Source organism: Pteropus medius, unplaced genomic scaffold (genome assembly GCF_902729225.1).
Source record: "Pteropus medius unplaced genomic scaffold, Ma_sr-lr_union100, whole genome shotgun sequence".
In the NCBI taxonomy this organism is placed as follows: Eukaryota; Metazoa; Chordata; class Mammalia; order Chiroptera; family Pteropodidae; genus Pteropus; species Pteropus medius.
In genome coordinates, this window is record NW_024354875.1 from 21,123,886 (window position 1) to 21,145,053 (window position 21,168).

General features: G+C 37.8%; 1 protein-coding gene across 1 annotated transcript in view; it reads left to right on the forward strand.

Annotated features, from left to right (window-relative positions):
- Positions 1-407: 407 nt before the first annotated feature.
- GALNT5 (polypeptide N-acetylgalactosaminyltransferase 5) overlaps positions 408-21,168 on the forward strand; it is a 39,090-nt gene continuing 18,329 nt past the window's right edge. Inside the window, exons 1-3 of the mRNA XM_039855390.1 lie at positions 408-2,430; positions 16,722-16,888; positions 17,773-17,892. Of these exons, the coding sequence (XP_039711324.1) occupies positions 980-2,430; positions 16,722-16,888; positions 17,773-17,892 (1,738 nt within the window). The 5' untranslated portion in view covers positions 408-979. The remainder of the gene's footprint in view (positions 2,431-16,721; positions 16,889-17,772; positions 17,893-21,168) is intronic.

The following is a 21,168-nucleotide window of genomic DNA, read 5'->3' on the forward strand; positions in this document are numbered from 1 at the left end:
CTCTCAAAGTCTGGGCCAAGTCCTGATGCAATCTGCAAACCAGTACAGGCTATGATGAGATAAGCACTGAAACTGACAGTGTTCAGCAATATGACAAGGTAAGTTTATGTTTAATAAATCTAATAATGAAAATAGTTAGACTAGTTTAAAAAAAAAATAAACAGTTGACTTGCAAAGAAACATTTTAATAACCCCTCAAGGAAGGTTTCTAAATAATTATACCTCCAGTTCTGGTATTGAGGTTATGTTAGGCCCCTTCTTTCAGCTGCTACTTCTTAAAGTTGAAACATTAAAGTCAATGATTAATTGCTCAGACAGATCGTTCAGAGACCTGGGTACAACGGGGTTAATGAGCAGGAATGGGGTAGGTGGGGTTACAAACCAGAAGCACATGCCCTGCAAGTGAGATAGCTTTCTTTCCCTTTAATTGCCCTGAAAACACACTCACTCTCACATAACACGGAAGGTGAGAGCTGAATGAAGTTTTCTGGGTAATGGCTTGAAATGTTTTCCTTATGAGAAATGGTGTTGAGTTACAGCCTGCAGACTGAGAACTGGGAGGAGAGAAGCAACAGCCCCAGCCCAGCCCCCATCTTTTCCTGGACTTGTAGGAAGGTGGACTTGGGCTCCCGGAGACAAGATGGGTGATATGTTTAACTGTCTGTTGGCTGGACTTGACTGCTCCCAGAGTGACCTAAGGACAGTGTTTAGCAGGGTTGAGCCAAGGGCCAGCCGAGCCGGCACAGATGCTCTGCTGTGAAATGCCACGCAGGCAGAGACTGACAAGCGGTAGGAGCTGAGCTTTCCCCTTGGACCGCTGCTTCCTGCTGTGTTCAAGGGGAGGGGGGCCCTTTCTGGCAACTCTGCTGCTGCTGCTGCTGCTGCTGCTGCTGCTGCTGCTGCTGCTACTTCAGCCCCCTCTCCACTCAAGGTAAGCAGGCTCAAAGGGAGGGCAGGCTGCAAGGAAAGACTTTGCACCATGAACAAGATCCGAAAGTTTTTCCGAGGAAGTGGGCGAGTCCTGGCATTTATATTTGTAGCTTCTGTCATCTGGTTGCTCTTTGACATGGCAGCTCTCCGCCTCTCATTCAGTGAGATCAACACCAGGGTCCTCAAGGAAGACAATGTCAGAAGGGAGCGAATAGGGTTCAGAGTTCAGCCAGACCAAATGAAGATCCTTTACAGCAGCATAAAAGAGATAAAGCCTCTACTGAGGGGACATGGGAAGGGCGTATGGGGCAAAGAGAACTTTAGAAAGACTGAGGAGAGTGTGCTCAAGGTTGGAGATAATTTCGACCAAACCCAGAGAGAAAGAAAAATGCAGAATGCCCTGGGAAGTGTCAAGGTTGCACCTTTGTGGCATCCTGTACATCTGCAGATTCTCCCAATGACATTTACCAAGCAGATGACAGAAGAGCAAGACATCAAACCTGAAGCCTACTCTCACTCTATGACACCAAAGCGAAAGACAGCTCAGGGGACTCAAAAAAACCCATTCATAGCAGGAAAAGGAACTCCATTACCCAAAATATCTGTACACACAGGACCTGTTGGGATAAACCAGGAGGCCCAGAAGAGTCATAGTCAGAGCAGTGACACATCAAAACAAGCAACCAAAAGGAACCTGAATGTGACCATTGGGCTTAATACTAACAGATCAAAGCAGCAATCTCAGGCAATAGCAAATGAAAGGACACACCCTGCCAGCCCACCAGTGCCAAAATCTAGGGAAGCCATAGCCTTAAATAAAACTGAGACTCAGATCAAAGAACTAAATGCATATAAATACAAAGCCAATAAGAACCTTCCCTTTTCCAAGTTCATTGCCAATCCGAATCGCTTAAAAAAGCAGTCTATTAATGAGACACAGTTGGGAGGCTTGTCAAAGAATGATGGAGCCAAAGTGGATGGTGGGAAGAAACTCAATTTCTCTGAAAGCCATGTTGTGATTATCACCAAAGAGGAGCTAAAGACAGACACCAAAGGGGTCCCCAATCCTAAAATTGAAACTATATTTCCTATAGTGTTGGGCGAAAGCCAAGGGAAACACATTTCTAGGAATAGAAGTGAGGCATCTTTCTCTTCACTTGCTCTAAAGAAAGCCACAGTGTCTCAAACCAATCAAGTCTTAGCTGGGGGACCAAAGCCAACAAGAATCAACTTAACTGACAAGGCCCAGCCGGAAGAACTCAACCAAAGTCATGCAAAAGCACTTTTACCTGAAGACCACGAAATGCACCAGGTGTTAAGCATCGATATGACACTTTCACCAAGGGACCTCAAAGCTCCAGGTCAGTTTGGACGTCCTGTAGTTGTTCCCCATGGAAAGGAAAAGGAAGCAGAAAGAAGATGGAAAGAGGGAAACTTCAATGTCTACCTCAGTGATTTGATCCCAGTGGACAGAGCCATCGAAGACACAAGGCCTGCTGGGTAAGATCCATTTTTCTCTCCTTCCTCAATCCCAAGTATTTTGGCTCTGATGTAGAGAAGATTTATTTCTAGATCATTTTGTTCAATGTTTTTAGTCATCTAGAGAACTAAAGCAACATTAATCATTAGACATAGTCCAAAGAGGCTACTACCCACATGGAGAAAAATTCTAAAAACAGCATACCCACTGTGTTCTCTTTCTACACTTATTTCTCTGAGACTTGGGCCCTCACTCCTTATGTTCCATTAGCTTATGTTCCATTTCCTTTCCTCTATTGAAAATTTATAAAAATGATTATATTAAATCAATTCTTAATAAGGTATATGTGAATAATAGAGCTTAAAATATAATTTCATTAAAAGAGTGACAGTGAAGTCAATTTCCAATTTCAGAAATTTTTGTTGTTAGCAAGTTTGTCAGGAATATATTTGGGGGAGAAGCACAGAGAAGGAGCCTTCTTGGCCTCCCTAAAACCATATGTTAACCAGAGAGATTCTGCCTAATAATGAATAATGATCATCACAATAGTAAGTGAGGAAGTGACTTTACTTCTTAAAATTTAATATCCTTTGTAGGTAATGATAGTAGACATTTCAGGAGTTCAGTTATACAAGAATAATAATGTTGGAAAAAGTCAAACAGTCAATAACTAGCAAAAACCTGTGCAAGAATAGAACAATAACTGCTTATATTTCTAGAATTGCACCAGTACAAAGAGCCTGCATATATAGCAAATGAATTTCACAAGAGCCCTAGGAAGGATGTTAGAGATATTATGGATTCTAATTAACAGATGAGGCTCTCAGAAGTTATATCACTTGCCAAAAGTAGCATAGCTCTAAAGTTGTCCAATAAGCGTCCATACACCAATATTTCAAGGAATTAAATTCCTATGACTACATCACCAGAAAATGGATCAAATCACAATTATGTAATCTGATTCAAATACAGTTTGGTACCCATCTCTTTGTAGCCCACTCATAAGTGAAGGTACTTTATAGTGATATGTTCATTATCCATTAATTGATAATACAGCTCCATGTATGCCTTGATATTCAGTTCTCTGAGCCAAACAATGTTTGCCTGGAAGTTGGACTTAGGGAATGTCAAGATTTTAACTTAGTACATGTGGTATGTAAACAATGGCTTTCTTTGGCCTCCATAGAAAACTTTCTTTGTGATATAGTCAGTGTTACTACGTAGTCAGTGTTACTACGAAGAAGGCAGATATTGATGAGCCTGTATTCATATTAGTAAGAGGAGACTTCATTGTCATGTCAGCTACAAGGGGCTCATTTTCTGCTCTCTTAGCCATTGGTAGATGGCTGTCAGCCATGCAGTAACTGCCTGCTTAGACCAAGCAGTGTGCCACCCACGTTCCTCACCCTAGTGAAACTCACCAACCTTAGGAAAACATAATTATACCCAAAATAAAGATGAGAAAACCAAGGTTCTGGAAATTAAATTGTCTGTGGTCATAGAGCCAGTCATCATAGAGAAATGATTACAATTCATGCTCAAAGTATGCTGTGCATTTATCTCCCATCTCTTGCTGATTACCCCAAAAGTATCCTAAAAATTGTATCAAACAAGCTCTGATATGAAATTCTGTATATTACATATCACTTACATCACATATACTTACACATGATTTATATATATGCAAGCTTCAAACACAAAATGCAAGGGGATGAAGTAGTAGTTAAAGCAGCTTTATCTTAACATCCCTTCAGTAGCCCCAGCTTACTGCTATGGAGCCTGGGGAAGAGTCAAACACTGCACAGAAGCACAAGCTGCAGTTCCAAACCAGAGAAAGGGCAATTGTGTGAGGGCCAAAAGCAAGTAATAATGGTGTGGTTCAAGCGTGCGATTTATTGAAGGCTTGATGACTCCCAGAACTTGTTAGTTTCCGAAATTTGGTCTATGGAAGTTAAAAGTTGCAGCCCAGGGAAGTTACTTTTACAGTCATGCTCTGTCTTATGAAGGAGCCTGTCCCGACTGTAGGAGAAATCGACACATGTACTTGAGAGGGTGAGTCACACAGGATGTGTCTAGGCCCCCTCCCTCTTATCATACAACTCACCTTGGCTAAACACAGCCGCTCCTGCCTGTTGCTGTACTCCACCAACAGGATGGAGGTAACAGTTAAGTCACCTATATACGGGATCCCCTGAAGTACTTATAGCCCTTTTGTGTCGTTCTTCCTCTAAAGGATAAATCTTTTGCTTTTCTTTTACTCAAACACTCTGACTACAAATATGTGCAAAATATGTATTCATATGGATAAAGGTTAGAAGAAAATACAAATGAAAAACACTTGATTCATCAGTTTGGCAGGATTTGCAGTAAAGTTTTCTAACTTTGATTTTATTTATTTTCAGCCTCGCTCAAAAAGTATATGAGTTGGTTTACAATAATACACACACATTAAGATTTTTTAAGAGAATAAAATTTTAAAGTAAGCAACAGGGGAAAATTGTTCTTGAATATAATAAAAAAGGTGTGTGAGAGAGACAGAGAGAGAGAGAAGGAGAGAGAGAGAGAGGACACATGACGACTAGCCTTAAAATTACCTACAGTAGCCTTAAATCTCGCATTAAAAGGTCTGGGGAATCTCTCTTACTGCCCTTTACATTTTTTTCAAATCCACCATTACAGATTGATTAACACAGTTACCAGCATATATTGACTGCTTATTGAATATAGATTGAACTCCCCAAAATAATAAAAAACCATAGATTTGCTAGTATGTTCATTTAAATTCAATTCCCCTCAATCAAGATAACTAGCTACTAATTAATATCTTCTTAAAGATGATTTAACTGATATGCTAGAAGGACGTTGACATTGAGAAGGAAAGGAGACAAGCAAGACAACCTCATCTGCTCTAATTCTAAAATCAGACTCTTTTCCAAAACTGCTCTTCTCTCCTTTTCTCCTGATTCCCAAAGAACCATCTTGAAGATGTTGAGATGCAACAAGTTTTTGCAAAAGCACAACTCCTTTCGGTCGTCAACATTTTCTCACTGTCCTTTTCAGTGCCACCCATGTTTCTGCCCCTTGAAGCGTAGCTATGGCTTTCTTCATGTGACTGTCTCCAATGTGGGCCTTCAGCATGAGAAAAGTTAATCTCGTTCCCCTGGTAATATTACATTCATTACCACCCACTGATGTTTTTATTGACTAGACCCTTCCCACAGCCTCCCACCATTCTTACCTTGCATGGTCCACATGATTTTCCCCCAAACATCTTAATTTGATATTGCTCAAAATCCGACTGTAGCTTACCTCCATCTGAACCATGATTTGACTATGGCCTCTAAATTCCAAGGACCCTGAATGCTTTGTGGTTACTAAAACATGCCTTGTGTGCTCTCCACTAACTAGAACCTTGGGAATCTATTTTGCTTTCTCAGTGAAATTATAAGCTTCCGAAGAAAACTTTTACTTTCTTTGTCCTCCCTTAACATCAAGTCCAGTGTTATGCACTCAAAAAATACAAGTTCACACAATACAATTTTAAAAGACATGTTTCTGGAGGTGGCTGCATAGTGTAGTGGTTAGCACATCCGCTTTACATGCAGATGTACCTAGGTTCATCACCTAGGTTCGCACCCCAGGTAGAGTCATGGACCAGAGTGTGCCAGGCCTCAGGGGCACGCCACAAGCATGTGGGAGGAGATGCTCCGCCTTCAGAGATCCAGTTCTTAAGGGAAATGGCAACATCCATAGGTCAGGGGTGGAATTAAAGAGGGGGGCGGGGGGAAGATATGTTTCTCTAAAATGATTTTTTAATTGATACTATTTTAAAAATTAAATAAGAGGTAGCTATTCAAATTAAGCTTTCAGTGAGTCCTTTTATAAATTAATAATGACTCCTAAATATTTCATTTTGAATATATAGAATATTCTATTATCAATTTAAAGGTAAATACACTCTGCTCTAACATTATGATGTATTAATTGACTCATGTTTACTCTTTAATGCATATTTTTGTTGTTGTTTTGGTTTTTAATTTTAATAATTTGACTGACAAAGAAGAAAAATCTCCTTATTTGATTTACAAGAATGTCTTGTCGATAAGCAAAATAATTTCATTTTTGCCTAGAATTTTTGCCTACCAAGTAAATGACAGTCACTTTGAAGTTCCATATTTAATCATTTCTTTATAAAAAGCTAATCCTTACAGTTCTTGTTCTTAATTATTAAAGCTCATTTCAGTCAGCCATAACCAGTACACACACAGGTATTGTTAAAACATGGCCCTATCTACTGAAAATGCAGGGCAACTCTACTTAGAGAAGTCTGTCTTTTGGTTTGCAGCTATAGTTAAGATGAAACCCCAAAAATGAATTTATTTTAAGAGTGTGCTTCCTGAATCTGTATTTAGGAAAAAATGACTCAAAAACACTTGTGCTGCCAGTATATTGTTTTTAAAGTACAATAAGAATTACAACATGCTCTCCTACTACTGTTGTGTCATCATGACTTTACTTGATTGCTTAATTTAATGCTTGCTTTTCCTACAGAACTCTGGCAAGCTTCTCAATAAAATGATTAAAATTGTTCTTTATTTTCTTAGCCCAGAGCCGGGACCATCAACCAATAATTTGATTCCTCTCTCCATAGCTAAGAGAGTTTTCTTTTGGCACATGTGAAAAGCAAAAGATAGCACCATGCATTTGCCACAAACCAGTCTAAATTACTGAGGGGAAAGAAAACCTTTCTGGAAACTTACTTTCCATTTTTTCCACTCCCTTTCCAACCCTTGTGAGGTCAAGAACCATAACTAATGAATTACTGCAGGAGGAGGAGGAGCAGCTAGGAGAGAGAAAAAACTAGCCACATATCCTTCCAATCTTCAGGGTTCTAAACATTTATCAGTCTGGGAGAAAAAAGAATTTTAAAGTTAAACGAAGTTCAAATTCTTTTATTTTTACATGGGATGAATATTTTAACTGATGAGATGAGACTGCTTTTGCAACTAATAGTGACTGGAGAACATTATCTATAATTGACTAGAGAAGCTATGAGATCTCCGTAAAAAACCAAACAGGCAGCAGGGGAAATCTCACAAGATGGTTTAAAAGAGTTATTTCAGCTTTCACCCATATGTGTGAACACAATGCAATGGTGTTTTTGAATTGTGTGTGTCTGTTCGTGTATGTATGTCTTAGTGTGTGAACATACCTGTGCACGTTTGTGTGCATTTGTGTGTTTGTGTGTGTTACAGCTGTGCTCTATTTTACTGAAAAGTCATATAGGAGAGCAAGAAATAAAAAGCAGAATTTGTTTAAAAGGTGTAGGCTAGAACATAACATAGCAGAGGCTAAATATGGCCAAAAGATGATTACACAGCCTTTCAATACTTCTACCTATCACACTTTTCCCATAACTAGGAGAATAATAAGTAGAAAGATGACCAAAGAGAGGAATGTAAAACACATTTCTGCTGCTAATTCAAAGAGAAGAAAAACGATTAAACAGTGCCTAATTAATGTAAAACTGAGAAACGTTAAAGTAAGTCAGTGACTTTTTCTTCTAAATACTGCCAAGACCTAAAAATATTTCTGGGAGAGGGTAATTAGTAAATGTAGGAATCCGAACCTGTTTATACTTCTTTTTTACACATCTAATCCAAGACTCAATTTAACCATCAGCCTAATTTTGTCAGCTTCTTGCCATAATATTGCCATGGGTACTCTTGAACCAGAAAGTAGCTTCCTGTTGGGCTGTTTTGACTGAGCCATTCAGAGCAGAGCCCCTCAAAGAAACATTTTTTGCTCATGGGTCAGAAAATTCAGAAAAAATAGCAATGTTTAGAAACTCTGTATTGTTGTTTGCTTTCAAAATTAAAGGTGCTTTGCTGAGTCCCCTCGATTTTTTTTTCTTTTTCTTTTTCTTTTTTTGTAAGACGAAATTATCTTCTACATGTTGAGATATAGACATGTGTGAGAAGTAGCAATAAGGAGAAACAGTATTCATAAGATCCTTTATGACTTAGCTTCTCATTTGATTCTTAAAACCATTCCTCAAGACAGATAATATTGTTCCAGCTTTATCTATAGAGAAACTGAGACTTAAAGAGGAAGCTGAGGTTTCAGATTGTGGCAGATAATTCAGATGGTGGCAGTTTGTTTCATCTCATGGGCTATTTTCTCATTGGCTATCATGAGCTGAGCACACTATGCCAGGCAGCTGGGACCTTTCATCTTTCACTTATGTCACCTTGTTTAATCTCCACAATAGTCATGCCAGATTAGTAAAGTATTGCCTCTCCTTATTAACAGATGAGGAGAAAAACCCAGGGAAAGGTAACTTGCCCAAGGGCCCACAATTCACTCGATGGCAGGGCTGGGAACCAACCCTTAGTGTTCTGATTCTTCCTCACTCAGAAATAATTCTGCTACACCAGCTGGTTCTTTCTCAGAACCCAGCCACTCTTCCCTCATAGCGACCGTCATCACCTCCACACCTCTCTTGGGTTTGCCAAGGCTCTCTGAATAAGGGGACTTCACCACAAAGACGTGCTTATTTATGTTCTAGGTAGCAATGTGTATGTGTATAGATTTTTATATATATATTTATGTGTTTTTATTCTAACCAATACTTACAGCAACACTGTGAAAGACATACTATCTCTCATATGATTTAGAGGTGAGAAAAGTGAGTCCCTAAAAGACAAATGATATATCTGCTATCCCAGCAAACCTATAACAGATCTGGTATTCAAAAGAAAACTTTCTGACTTCTAATTTTAGTGTTTTTTCCATAGGATACAGCTCTTCCTTCCTTTGTTTCTTTATAATCATATGACTTTGGCAGTAGTATATGAGGGAAATTAGTTTTGCATGTTAGATACCTCATCAGAGAGAAAATTTATAGGAAATCCTTTTCTGTGCGGCACTAAACAAAGGTGATTCTTTAAAACTGCCCAACAACCACAGCTCAGCAGTGCACAAATATCTCTGAGCTCCTACTATGCAATCTAACATCTGAGCATTGTTCCTGCCTTCAAGAGCAAACTGTTATGAAGAAGCACGGGGTACTGACTACTGGAGTAAGAAAGAGAAAGGCCAAACCTGGCCTGAAGGAAGGCAGAAGTGTTTGAATTATGACCTGAAGGGTAGCAAGTTAGAGAAGTGAGGAAAGGGGGTAAAAAGAAAAACCCATTGAGAAACTGAGGAAAATCTGACATGGGGTGAGGGAGAGCAGTGGGGAGGGGTGTGGAAATGAATCCAGAGAAGTAAGTAGAGTCCGCATTATTATTCTAAGGACCAGTGGGAAAACATCAAAAGATTTAAAGCCATAGAATAATTTAATTTACCTTTTCTCAGGGGTCTCATGACTCGGAGGGAATTATAGCCCTTATGGGGAATGAGGCTAAAGCTGAATAGGGAATCACTGAATGTTAATACTAAATGGAGCTACTAAAGTAATTTAATCCAGTCCATTCTGTTACAGAGAAGTTTGAGGAGGGAAGTGACTTGCCCAAGGTCATACACTGCAGGAGAGACAGAACCACCCGCAAGGTGCCCTAACCTCTACCCAGAACTATTTCTGCCACATCACACCACCTCCTGCTCTTCACCCTCCCGTCCCAGTTTCACTCTGACAGCTGCCCACTATAAATAGACTATTGTTAAAGTGCTGAATGTTGATGCTGGTGGTTTATATTTCTAAGCCCAGTCCAGTAGCTTTGATGGATATATAGTTACTTCAGGAAGCACAGCTTCAGCTGGCTAAAGCCTTTGGAGTAGAGGTGGTACACGTCACTAAAATCTTCTAAATTTGTAGTCAGGCGATTCTACCCTAGAAATAAGAAGACATAAAAGTAAAATTAAAAGTAAAAGTAAAACTATACCTTCTCATCAGTGAGAGGAAAAGAAGCCACAATAATTCTAAAGTCTTGAAGAAAATCACAGAATTTCAGATAGAGCTCCTAAGCCAGATGCTCAATTCTTCTGATCATCCTGAAGATACCAGAGCTTGGGGAGTGAAGGCCCCTAAAGGCTCACATTGAAGCAGTGGTTGAATTGCAAATAGAAATTGAGAAAATATTCTCTTCAACCTTCTGTTTAAACCTGAGAATACTGAGACTTGACCTACATAGTACATTTTTACTGTCTTTTTACTGGGCTAAAATGAAAAATTCATAGAAGTGAGAGAATGTTATCGTTCCCTCAATCTTCTGATTTGAAACCTTCCTTATTTGATAGACTACATTCAAATCAGGTTAGTGGCTGAGCATTCAGCACACACAAGCCAGAAGGTGAAACACATCACTTTTGAAGTCTCTTGATAAATGATGAGCCATTGATAGATTCGGATTAAATAACTGGCTTGGAAAAGGGCAGCATGCCCAGTCAAAATGTATTTGCATTGCGGAGAGTCATAGGTCCTCACACGAGATTTTTTTACCATGGAACTTACAACGTATTTTTATATACATTATCTCATCAAATCTTCACAGACATTCTGTGATGAAGGCATTGTAACCTTCATCCTAAAAGTGAGGAAACTAAAGTTATGGCAAGTTATGTGATTTGCCTGTGGTCATGCAGCCAATAAATATCAGAAAGGACTCAATTCAGTTTCTCATCATCCTTCTCAAGTCCGGAGTCTTTCTGTCCCACCACAGTAGTGTATTAACTGTGTGTAGGACAGCGAAACCCCACATTAGCGTTTCCATTTGTTTTTAGTAGCTGAATTGGCTACAGTAATCTAAGTCTAGATTTCCCCCAAAACGAAATAAATTGGGTTAATTTTTAATGATATCATGGGGCCTATAAACTCTAAGTACCTAATTTTTGTAATGAATGGGCATACAAAATGAAAATATGATTTCTTACTCTCAAAATAGATTATCAGCCCAGAAATATCTTCCATTTAATTAGTCCTAACTTTAGCTGTGCCTCCTCCCTCAGTATAGCAGAAAGCAAGGTTTCCAATAGGTAAATTGAAAGAAAGGAAATTTACTTCAGTCGAGTCAGTGTAGAAACTTGAAAGAGTTTCTACAACCTGCGAAAACTAGATGACTCTCAATATGTAAAAATGGTACAAGAGTTAATAAAGCTGAAAGCCTTTCTAGTCTGACCAACTGTGCCTCTGAAAAAACGGCATGCTGTTTTTTTCTAGACACCCGGAAACATGTTTAACCTGTTTGGTAACGTAGAAAAGCAGTACCTATTAATGTTAAAGTGGCCGGACATCTCAGACATCCAAGCAGGGGCACTCTCTGAAACTCTGTATTTGAAACCTCTCACATTACCTTCTGTACCCTTCTTTAATGCTGCTCCCTTTTCCAGGCACCAATATGATTTGCACAATATAATTTTCCATAAGGTCTTCTTCAGTATAATTCCTTATACATCTACAATATGTTTGTCAATAATTAGCAGAGGTACTTATTTCCTGAGATATTAGCATCTAATGGAATCCTTCATAATCTATCCACATGAATTTCTAATGGCGAAATTGAGGCACCACAAGAGGCGGGGGGCGAGGGGGAATAGAGGATCAGATATTTGGTGAGAAGAGGTACTCTTAGTAAATCTTTCAAATCTCTGACAGGCTTTGCTACCTCCAATTTCTGACTGGATAGCATTACAACACTTCTTGAACTTCCTTCTAAAAGAGACCAAAAATCTACTGATTCATAATATAAGAAGATTCATCAGCATTAACTTGCTTGGTTAACTCTTCTCAAAGCATTTTCATTTGTAACTAGAGGTTTCTAAAGTCAACCAAATTTCAACCATAAAGCAACTCTCAAGACTTTACAGCTAGGCTTGTTAGTTCAGATGGCTCATGTAGAATTTGTGCAGCTGACCCTTCCTTTTTAGAACTGATTTATTTTTCAGCAACAAATGTTGCAGAGAATATTTACATGTGAAATGTGCATTTCTCATTCACTTACATTATAAAGTTAGAAAAGAGAAACTCATAGGAAGTCAGTGATGTCTTCTGTACCCTTCCTGTCACTCAGACTATTAAACTCCTCTTAGCTTTACTTCCTCTTTCCCAACCTGAAGCCCATGATTGAACATTTAACTATTTTATGGCAGTATTCTCAAAATCCCCTACCACTTTTCTTTCTACTTCATTTGTTCTGATGACACCTAGACTTAGACTAATACAACAATTTGCTTTATCTCCTCCACCCAGGCTGCCAGACACTAGTAGAGCAAATCAAACTTGTATTTTGACTAAATTTTGGGATCTCCAAATTCAGCAACGTGCTTAAAAATCTTTTTATGTGTAATTAGACGGTACTGTCTTCCATTGGTCATACTGTCTGTCCCAAATATTCTCCACTCTCCTCAAGATCCTACCCTATTGCATTAGCAAATAACCTTTCCTCTAGTATGAACTACAAATTCTTTCAACTTCTTATCCCAGGCACATAAATTTATCTGTATACATTACCACTTTTTTCCTTCACTTCTCAAAGAAAAACATCTCTTTTTCCTTCACTTAAAATTCTAATTTAAGCTCCATTCCATCTCTATTCATTCATCCATTCAATACATATTTATTGAATATTTATTATGCTTATCTATGCTAGAAGCTGGTAGCACTGTAGTAAGCAAGGCAGATTTGCCCTGCCCTCTGGAAATTCTGGATACAGAAGATAAGAAAAGAAAATCAATAAATAAATGCTATAGAAGAAATACAGGTGGCTATAAGAGAGAGTAAGAGGAGGGCAGCTAAATTTCAATAGAGTAGTCAAAGGCTTCTATGGAGTCAATAGTTAAGCTAAGACCTAAATGAAATGGAGAAGCCAGCCAAAAAGGGATGAGGAGGGTAGAAGTAGTGCTACAACAACAAATCTGGAAGGAGTTTAACATCTTTTAAGGAAGTAAAAGAAGGCCAGTGGGGCTAAGTGAAGTGGGTGAGAGGATAGTGCTCTAGGCTATGGTAAAGATTTTAATTTTTTTTTCCTTAACTCATAGTAATCATTGAAGGATTTTAAACAAGAGAATAGTGTAGATGTAATGAAAAGTGGGACTAGAGTCCAATTACGAGACTTCAGCAATAATCCCGAAGAAAGATGATGGAAACTCAAGAACCGGGGGTGGCAACTGTAGACATATAAAGTTGTCCACATATATAACTAGTTGATATATATTTTGGCAATACAATGGGTAAAAGTTGATGAGAGATGGGTTTTATTAATAGTCAGGAAGAGGGTGACTCTCGGATAACATTTATACTTCTGTGGCGAAGTAGGTGACGATGCCATTAACTAAGAGGGAAAATGCACAGGAACTGTTTAAGTGGGGTGAGGTGAAATCAAGATTTCCACTTCACACAGTTATGTGTAAGATGCCTGTGAGACATCCAGAGGAGATGTCGAGTAGCTGTTTGGATATACGAGTCTGAAACTGAGAGGAGAAATTTAACCAGAATATAAATTTGAAGATATAATATTTAAAGCTGTGGGCATAGATAAGATCATATAGTGACACGGTAGATAGAAGAAACGAAAACCAGGACCCAGCTCTGAGAATCCTGTTTAGAGATTGAGAAGAAAAAGAAAAAGCTGAGGAGACTGAAGGGGAAAAGCTGGTAAGTGATGGACGAAACCAGAGGTTGTAGTGTTTCCTGGGATAGAAAAAAGAGTGACTCAAGGAGGCAAGACTGGTCGAATGAGTCAATAGCTGCCACTCTACGGTTGATTAATGCTAGGAAAATAATCCTATCAATTCACTGACTCTCAACTTTCAGCTCTATTTGTACCTTCCCTGAAGCCCATAAATATGATTCTGTCCCTTCCTACTCAGGAGAGGGAGAGGGAATGGAGATGCCAAATTTTTCCTGCATCCCACCCAGCTATCCTCTTTTTTTTCTAGATTTCCTCCAAAAATAGTCTACAAAATCATCTCTACTCTCTCATCCACCTTCTACTCTAAATTCATTGTACTCTATCCCACCCATTTCCTGCTTGGGGAACTTTAGTCTCATCACCTCTGGTCTTTGCCAGTCACCACTAGAAATGCTGAGAATTAGGCTCTCACATTAGAGATATTTTGCTTTGTGGGGAAAAAAAAAAAAATCCAGAGTTTAAAGTTTGTCTAATACCGAAATTATTTTCAATTGCTGGAATTGTTGGTAGTTATGCAACTAAAGACTATAATCTTTTACTTAATTCTTAGAAAGCCCTCATTTAATATTTTTCCTCTTTTTCTACTTATTTTTCTTTTCTATGATTGAGTTTTAATATTAGAATTCATAATTTGATGTCACCAATTAATACTTTTATGGTCTTCAACGTGTAAATTTCTACACTTCAAAGAAGCTCCAAATGTAGTAAAAAAAATAATAAAAATATCCCCCTACTTTAATAATCTGTTAATTCAAAGTAAATCAACCTTTTGTTGACAGGCAGGGAGGACACTCACCCATTCAGAGAAATAATAAATGCATTATCTCTCTCTCTCTCTCTCTCTCTCTCTCTCTCAAAAGTATATAGTTGACCCTTGAAAGAGAAAGGTTTGAACTGCGAGGGCACACATACATGGATTGCATTTTGTTCCCCCCAGCCCAACTACATTTGGCCATTCATATCCTTGTGCTTTGCATCTGCAGATTCAATCAACTGAGGTTGAAAAACCATATTTTCCCATTTTCAGCTGCAGATTCCCAACTGCATATTCCCAGCCTTAGATAGAAAATACTGTTTTTGTACCATGGTTGGTTTAATCTGTGATGTGAAGGGCAGACTGTAGAGTCAAAGTTATATGCAGACTTTTCACCGAGCTGGGGTCGTGCCCCCACTCCTTGCAATATTCAGGCCCAATTGTACATTTTTTCTAGGTAAATGATGTGGGGTAAGTCACTTCTCAAGATTCAGTTTTCTCTATTTGAAGAAGAATATAATAATATGTATCTCAAGCAGCTGTTCTAAAGATTGACTTTAATCATGTACATAATGGTACTTTACCAATTGTAAAGGGATGTGAAAATATGGTTTTGCTATGATTTTTATTTATATCTATTTCTTATTTATGAACTAAGCAAAATGTAACTGACAGAATGGCCTGCTCCCCACAAAATGCCAGCTGCTTTTATTCTTGTGGACTTAAGACTTCCCAAATTTATTTCTAGAGATAGAATGGACCAGAGTTTGAGTCCCAATTCTGCCCTCTACTAACAGTATAATCATGGAGTAGTCTCCCTAGGATTTCAATTATTCATCTATAAAAAGAGGAAGAGATGCTATTGGTTTGAGGTTTAAATTGAAATAATTCAGAGTGCCTATAATATTTACTTATGACCATCGTAATTTAATTATTACATTACTAATAGTAGTTGTGTTAAGGATGGCAAATATGCTTTGTAAGGTTCCACTGGGCACCATCTTGTGAAGAGTAACAGGAGATAGGAAAATGCCAGCAATGAGGCAATATTTACTGCAGAGCATGGAAGAAAAAATACAACCCACCTGAATACCAACTCCCATCATAGCCTTCTTCTCATTCCTGTGCCAGCAAAATGATTTCAACTGTGGCTACTCTGGGGCAGAGAGAGAAATTGAAGAGTTCAACTATTTGATGTCTATATATATATATGTATATATACACACACACATACATTATTTGGTGAAAAAATACATATACATTAATTACTTGGAGAATATATATATATTCTCCATAAATAAATTTACATGCAGAGTAAAAAAAAAGAATATTTCTTTTGGCATTTGGTGAAAAGCCAGCTGGAAGGACAATCATAAATTGTTTGGTAATATTAAATAATCAGAATGTTCTCTTGTGATATATAACCTAATTAAGATAATGAAAGCTCCCATTCGGTCAATTCCTGTGCCAGGAACTATGCTAGACATTTTATGTGCATTCTTACTAGGCTGTAAAACTCAGTTGAATAGGAACCATTACCTCATTTTATAGGTGAGGAAACGGGAGATAAAATAAGGTATCAATGAATAAATATCTGAGAAATATTGGTAACAGGATTACCCAAAAAGCCCATGTCCTTTCCACTACAGCGTGATGCCTCCACTGGAAGTTCTCATGTTTTGCTTTGCTATTCCTTCTATAGCAGCAACTATTACTAACTATTCTTCCTCTACTTTTTTATTTTGCTTATACTCCTCCCAAGAAACAGTACATGATAAAATCATAATTATATATATAGATAGATGGATAGATAGAGTGTATACACACACACATACACATACACACACAATCACAGTCTGTAATTTCTAAAATCATCTGGTGGATCTTGCTAGCACATTGTTTGTGCTCTGCTTCTGTCTTGGCCCAGGTGTGCAAAGCAGCTAGTTCACAATAATCTTCCAACAACCAGTGTCATCATGTGCTTTGTGGATGAGGTATGGTCCACTCTCGTGAGGTCTGTTCACAGTGTCCTCAATCGCTCTCCTCCGCACCTCATCAAGGAAATTCTGCTGGTGGATGACTTCAGCACCAAAGGTAAGAAAACCACTCCTGAAAAATCAAAGTTGATATGAGGCCTTAGCAGTATGGATAGATGGCAAAATTACAGGGTAGTTTGATAAAGCATAAACATTTTACAAATGCCAACTCATCATTCCATGAGGTGCCTTAGAGGCATAAATCCATAAACCTATGGAATACAGAAAGTCAGCTCTATCATCCAGGGCCCTGTTCCTTTAACTACCTCAAACTTCCTTTCAACTGTGACTTCTCTGCCATGTAGGAGTGATTTTCTAATTACAACTTTGGAGATGGGCACTTTGAAGTTCCAGAAACCAAAAGATGTTCTATACAGTTGCACAAACATCTTTTTATAAATTCTAATAAGCAAATACCCTCACAATTAATGGGGTGCCTTTCCTATAACTAAAGTTAGAGTTAGACTCTATGGAAAACAAAGAAATGGAAGGCCTAAAAAACAAAGCAAACAAACAAAACAGAAACAAAATCATAGATACAGAGAACAAATCAATAGTTGCCAGATGGGAGGGGTGTTGGGGGTCTGCATGAAAAAGGAGAAGATATTAAGAGATATTAAGAATTATAAATTGACAGTTATAAAAACAGTCACAGGATGTAAAGTACAGCATAGAGCACATAGTCGATAATATTGTAATAACTATATATAATGCTAGATGGTTACTAGTCTTATCGGGTGATCGCCTCATAAGTTGTATAAATGTCTAATCAATATGTTGCACACTTGAAACTAATATACTATTCTTTGTCAACGGTAATTTTAAAAATTTTCAATTTTTAAATCAATTTTTGGAGTTTGATGTTGACGAGGCACTATTTCTGGTATTATCCAGATCTAGTTAATTAAGTATTTTCTTGTCTACTCTTAAACTCTGACATAGATTACCTGAAAGATAATTTGGATAAATACATGTCGCAGTTTCCAAAAGTTCGGATTCTTCGGCTCAGAGAGAGACATGGCTTAATAAGAGCCAGGCTAGCAGGAGCACAAAATGCAACAGGTAAGAAGCTGCTAATTTTGTTTTGGTTACATTTTGTTTTAGTTAATTTTTTTCAAATGTGCATCAAATGTGAAATAATAGTACAGTGCATACCCATATATCTGTCATTTAATTCCACCGATTTTTAAATTTTTGCTATATGAGCTTCATCACACACTTACACAGACACATGTTTATACACACACACATATTTTCTTCTGAACCTTGAAAAGGAATTCACACACCTCATGAAACTACATTCTGAGAACTGGGATATTCTCTTATATAAGCACAACTTTCATATCTAAATATCACCTAATGTGTGCTGTTTTCAAATTTTCTCATTTGCTCCCAAAATATTTTTACAGCTGTTTTTCCCCCCCCTTTTGAAATTTGAGATTTAATTAAGTTTTGTGTATTGCATTTGGTTGTTTGGTCTCCTTAGTCTCTCAGTGTAGAATAGACAATTCTACATTTGATTTCTTTTAGAGAGTAATTATCACAAAAGATGAAAAATTAGGATAGTCAAGAACTAATCCAAGAAGGTAACTTTTGAGCTGAAGAACATTCCTAGCAAAGTGAACAAGAAGTACAAATGTCCTAATGCGGAAATACTCTCTGTGTATTCAATCTGAAGAAAGAAGTTCATTATTGATAATGGATGCTCATCATGGAAAAGTGGTCAGAGATCCATTTGGGGAGAAAGGCAAAAGCAGGCTTTTGTAAAGTTTTATGCATCATTTAAGGAGTATAGGCATTATTCTTGGTTTAATGTGAAGCCAATGAAGGACATTAAAGAAGAGAGTAAAATTGTCTAGTTCACTTTTAAAAGCTCACTCTGGTTACTTGGTAGAGAATGGATATTAAGGAGATGAAAGAGGAAATGGGGAGACCAATTAGAAGGCTATTGTAGTTGTCCAGGCACCAGAGAGATATCAAGGTAGATGGAGGGAGTGGTCAGACCTAGAATATAGTGTAGATATGGAGCTTACAGGACTTGGCATCAGATAAGGTGTGAAGATAGTAATAAGTAAGAATAGTCAGAAAAGAACTCTAGGATTCTAGGAACACTAGGAACAATTTGATGGGTGGTGGGGCCATAACCAGTGTAATAGGTTTGGATTGCAACTGAGTTGTGAGTTTGTCCATGAAAATTAGACATCCACATAGAGAGAGTTGATGAATACAAGGCCAAAAATGTACTACTTATAAAAGAATTTCTCTCTGCTTTGAGAACAAAGCAAGCTAGTCATGATCTCCATAATAGTCTAAACTGTTACATGACATAGGCTATAAATCCAAATGTAAAAAACTAAATTTCTCAGTCATTATTAGTACCCTGGAGAACCTTAGCTCAGTTTTATTTTAGTAACTTTTAAACTATTTTGACCATGAACCATTTATGAAATAAATTTTACATCACAATGCAGTTCATATATAGGTTGTACATATTATAGTAGACATTTCATGAAATAACATGTGCAATGGATTCTAATATCTTTTCTATTTATTATTTTAGATTCTGGTTAATCCCACTAAATTGTTTTAATGACTCAGTAAGGAGTCACAGTTCTCAGTTTGAAAACCTCAATTAAGTGCATCTTAATTGCTTGCTACGATGTAATGGAGAGTTGCTTCTTAAACTATCATAGAAAGACTTTTGTTTCTTGTTTTCAATTTTTTGTAGACCTACTTCTAGTAAATTATAATAAACATAAATAACCTAAAAAGAAATAGTCAAAGTGATATATACATAATTATATATGCCTATACATATCTATATATGTATATGACATATACATTTTATTATATATAATATATATGCATTTATTTATATATAACAAATAAACATAATAGATATTATATAAACCCACATATATATGAAATAGTCAATAGACAATAAATTAGTAAATTACTTTAGCAAACTACTATAAAGTTGCAAAACACTTGTTCTCAATTTCTGTTTCTATCTCCCATAGATGGCAGGGTCTATGGCCCACATTTTGAGCAGCATTAGTGAAGGGCTGATGCCTGAGTTTAGAAAGAAGCAGAGAGGTAGGTCAGCATGGGGTTAATAAAAACTTTGCCTAAGAATATATCTTACTGCCCTAAAGTGCTCCTGACCCTTGTGGGAAATTCAAGGAAATTAAGGACCTTGCACCAGTGTTAGCTGAGGATATAGTTCAGAGACCATTCAGGGACTGGCATTGAGTGGACCTGGCCACCCTTGTTAAGTCCTTCCAACATACCTCCATCCCCACTCCACCCACATTTCCCAGCTCTCACAAGTAGAGCATAGGCAGGAGACTTCTCTAGGTCTGAAGAGTTTCTGTAATCAGAGATCAGCAAAGATACCAGAGCAAAAAATTTTCTCTGGAATGTTTTAGCCAAACAAAGAGATCAATGAAAAGAACCTGAATCCAGACTCTGTCAGGTCTTGACAGCTACTGTTCCATGAAGATTTACATTTCAGGATTCAGATAAAAGGAAAAGGAAGCCATGGGCATGGGCAAAGATAAGATTGGAGATTCCAGGACTTCAGAAATAGAAGTGAAGTGGCCCTATTTTGGCCTGAGGTATTATCAGTCTCTCTGAAAGCCTAAAAGAGTCTTTTACAAAATAATAAGGGCAAAACAGAAACTCTCTGACCACTAGCAATGCCCACAACCCATTTGGATTCTAGGACATGATAGTCCTTCATCTGAATCTGATTCAGGCAAAAAGATCAGGTTTAATCAGTTATTTACTGGGAATGAAGAGTTAGAGAGGCCAAGGAGGATTTCAAAATGTGAAAGGCAGGCCATGGCGATGGATTTCTAAGGAGAGTCCCCTACATGAAAGCAACAGAAATGAAGAGAGTTGCAATAATCGAGGTAAAAGGGAAAAAGCTGCCCACCTGGATCTTGTGCTGGTATTGAACGGACCCAGTAAATTATTTCCCTGCCAAGAGGAGCCTGCAGTCAGGTGCAGTAGTATACTCTGGAGAGTCAGAGTAGAGATCAGATTCTCATTTCCTTCATGACATGGCCTTTAGCAAAATACTTGACATTGCTGTTTGCATTCCAAAGAATCAGTTAGCTAACTTTAAGTATGTGGTGAAGAAGTGATATCTAACTCCTGGCCAACTCTGAGGTCTCCTGAAGAGCAACAGTTCTTCTGAAATTACTACAACTTGTTTCTACTGCAGTTAAAACAGGTAGTTTCCTTAGCATCACTTAAAATTATTATGTAAAGTTAAGTCACGAGTCAGGTCCACATTCCTCAAGGAACCCTAAATACTCCAGCACTAGTTGGTGC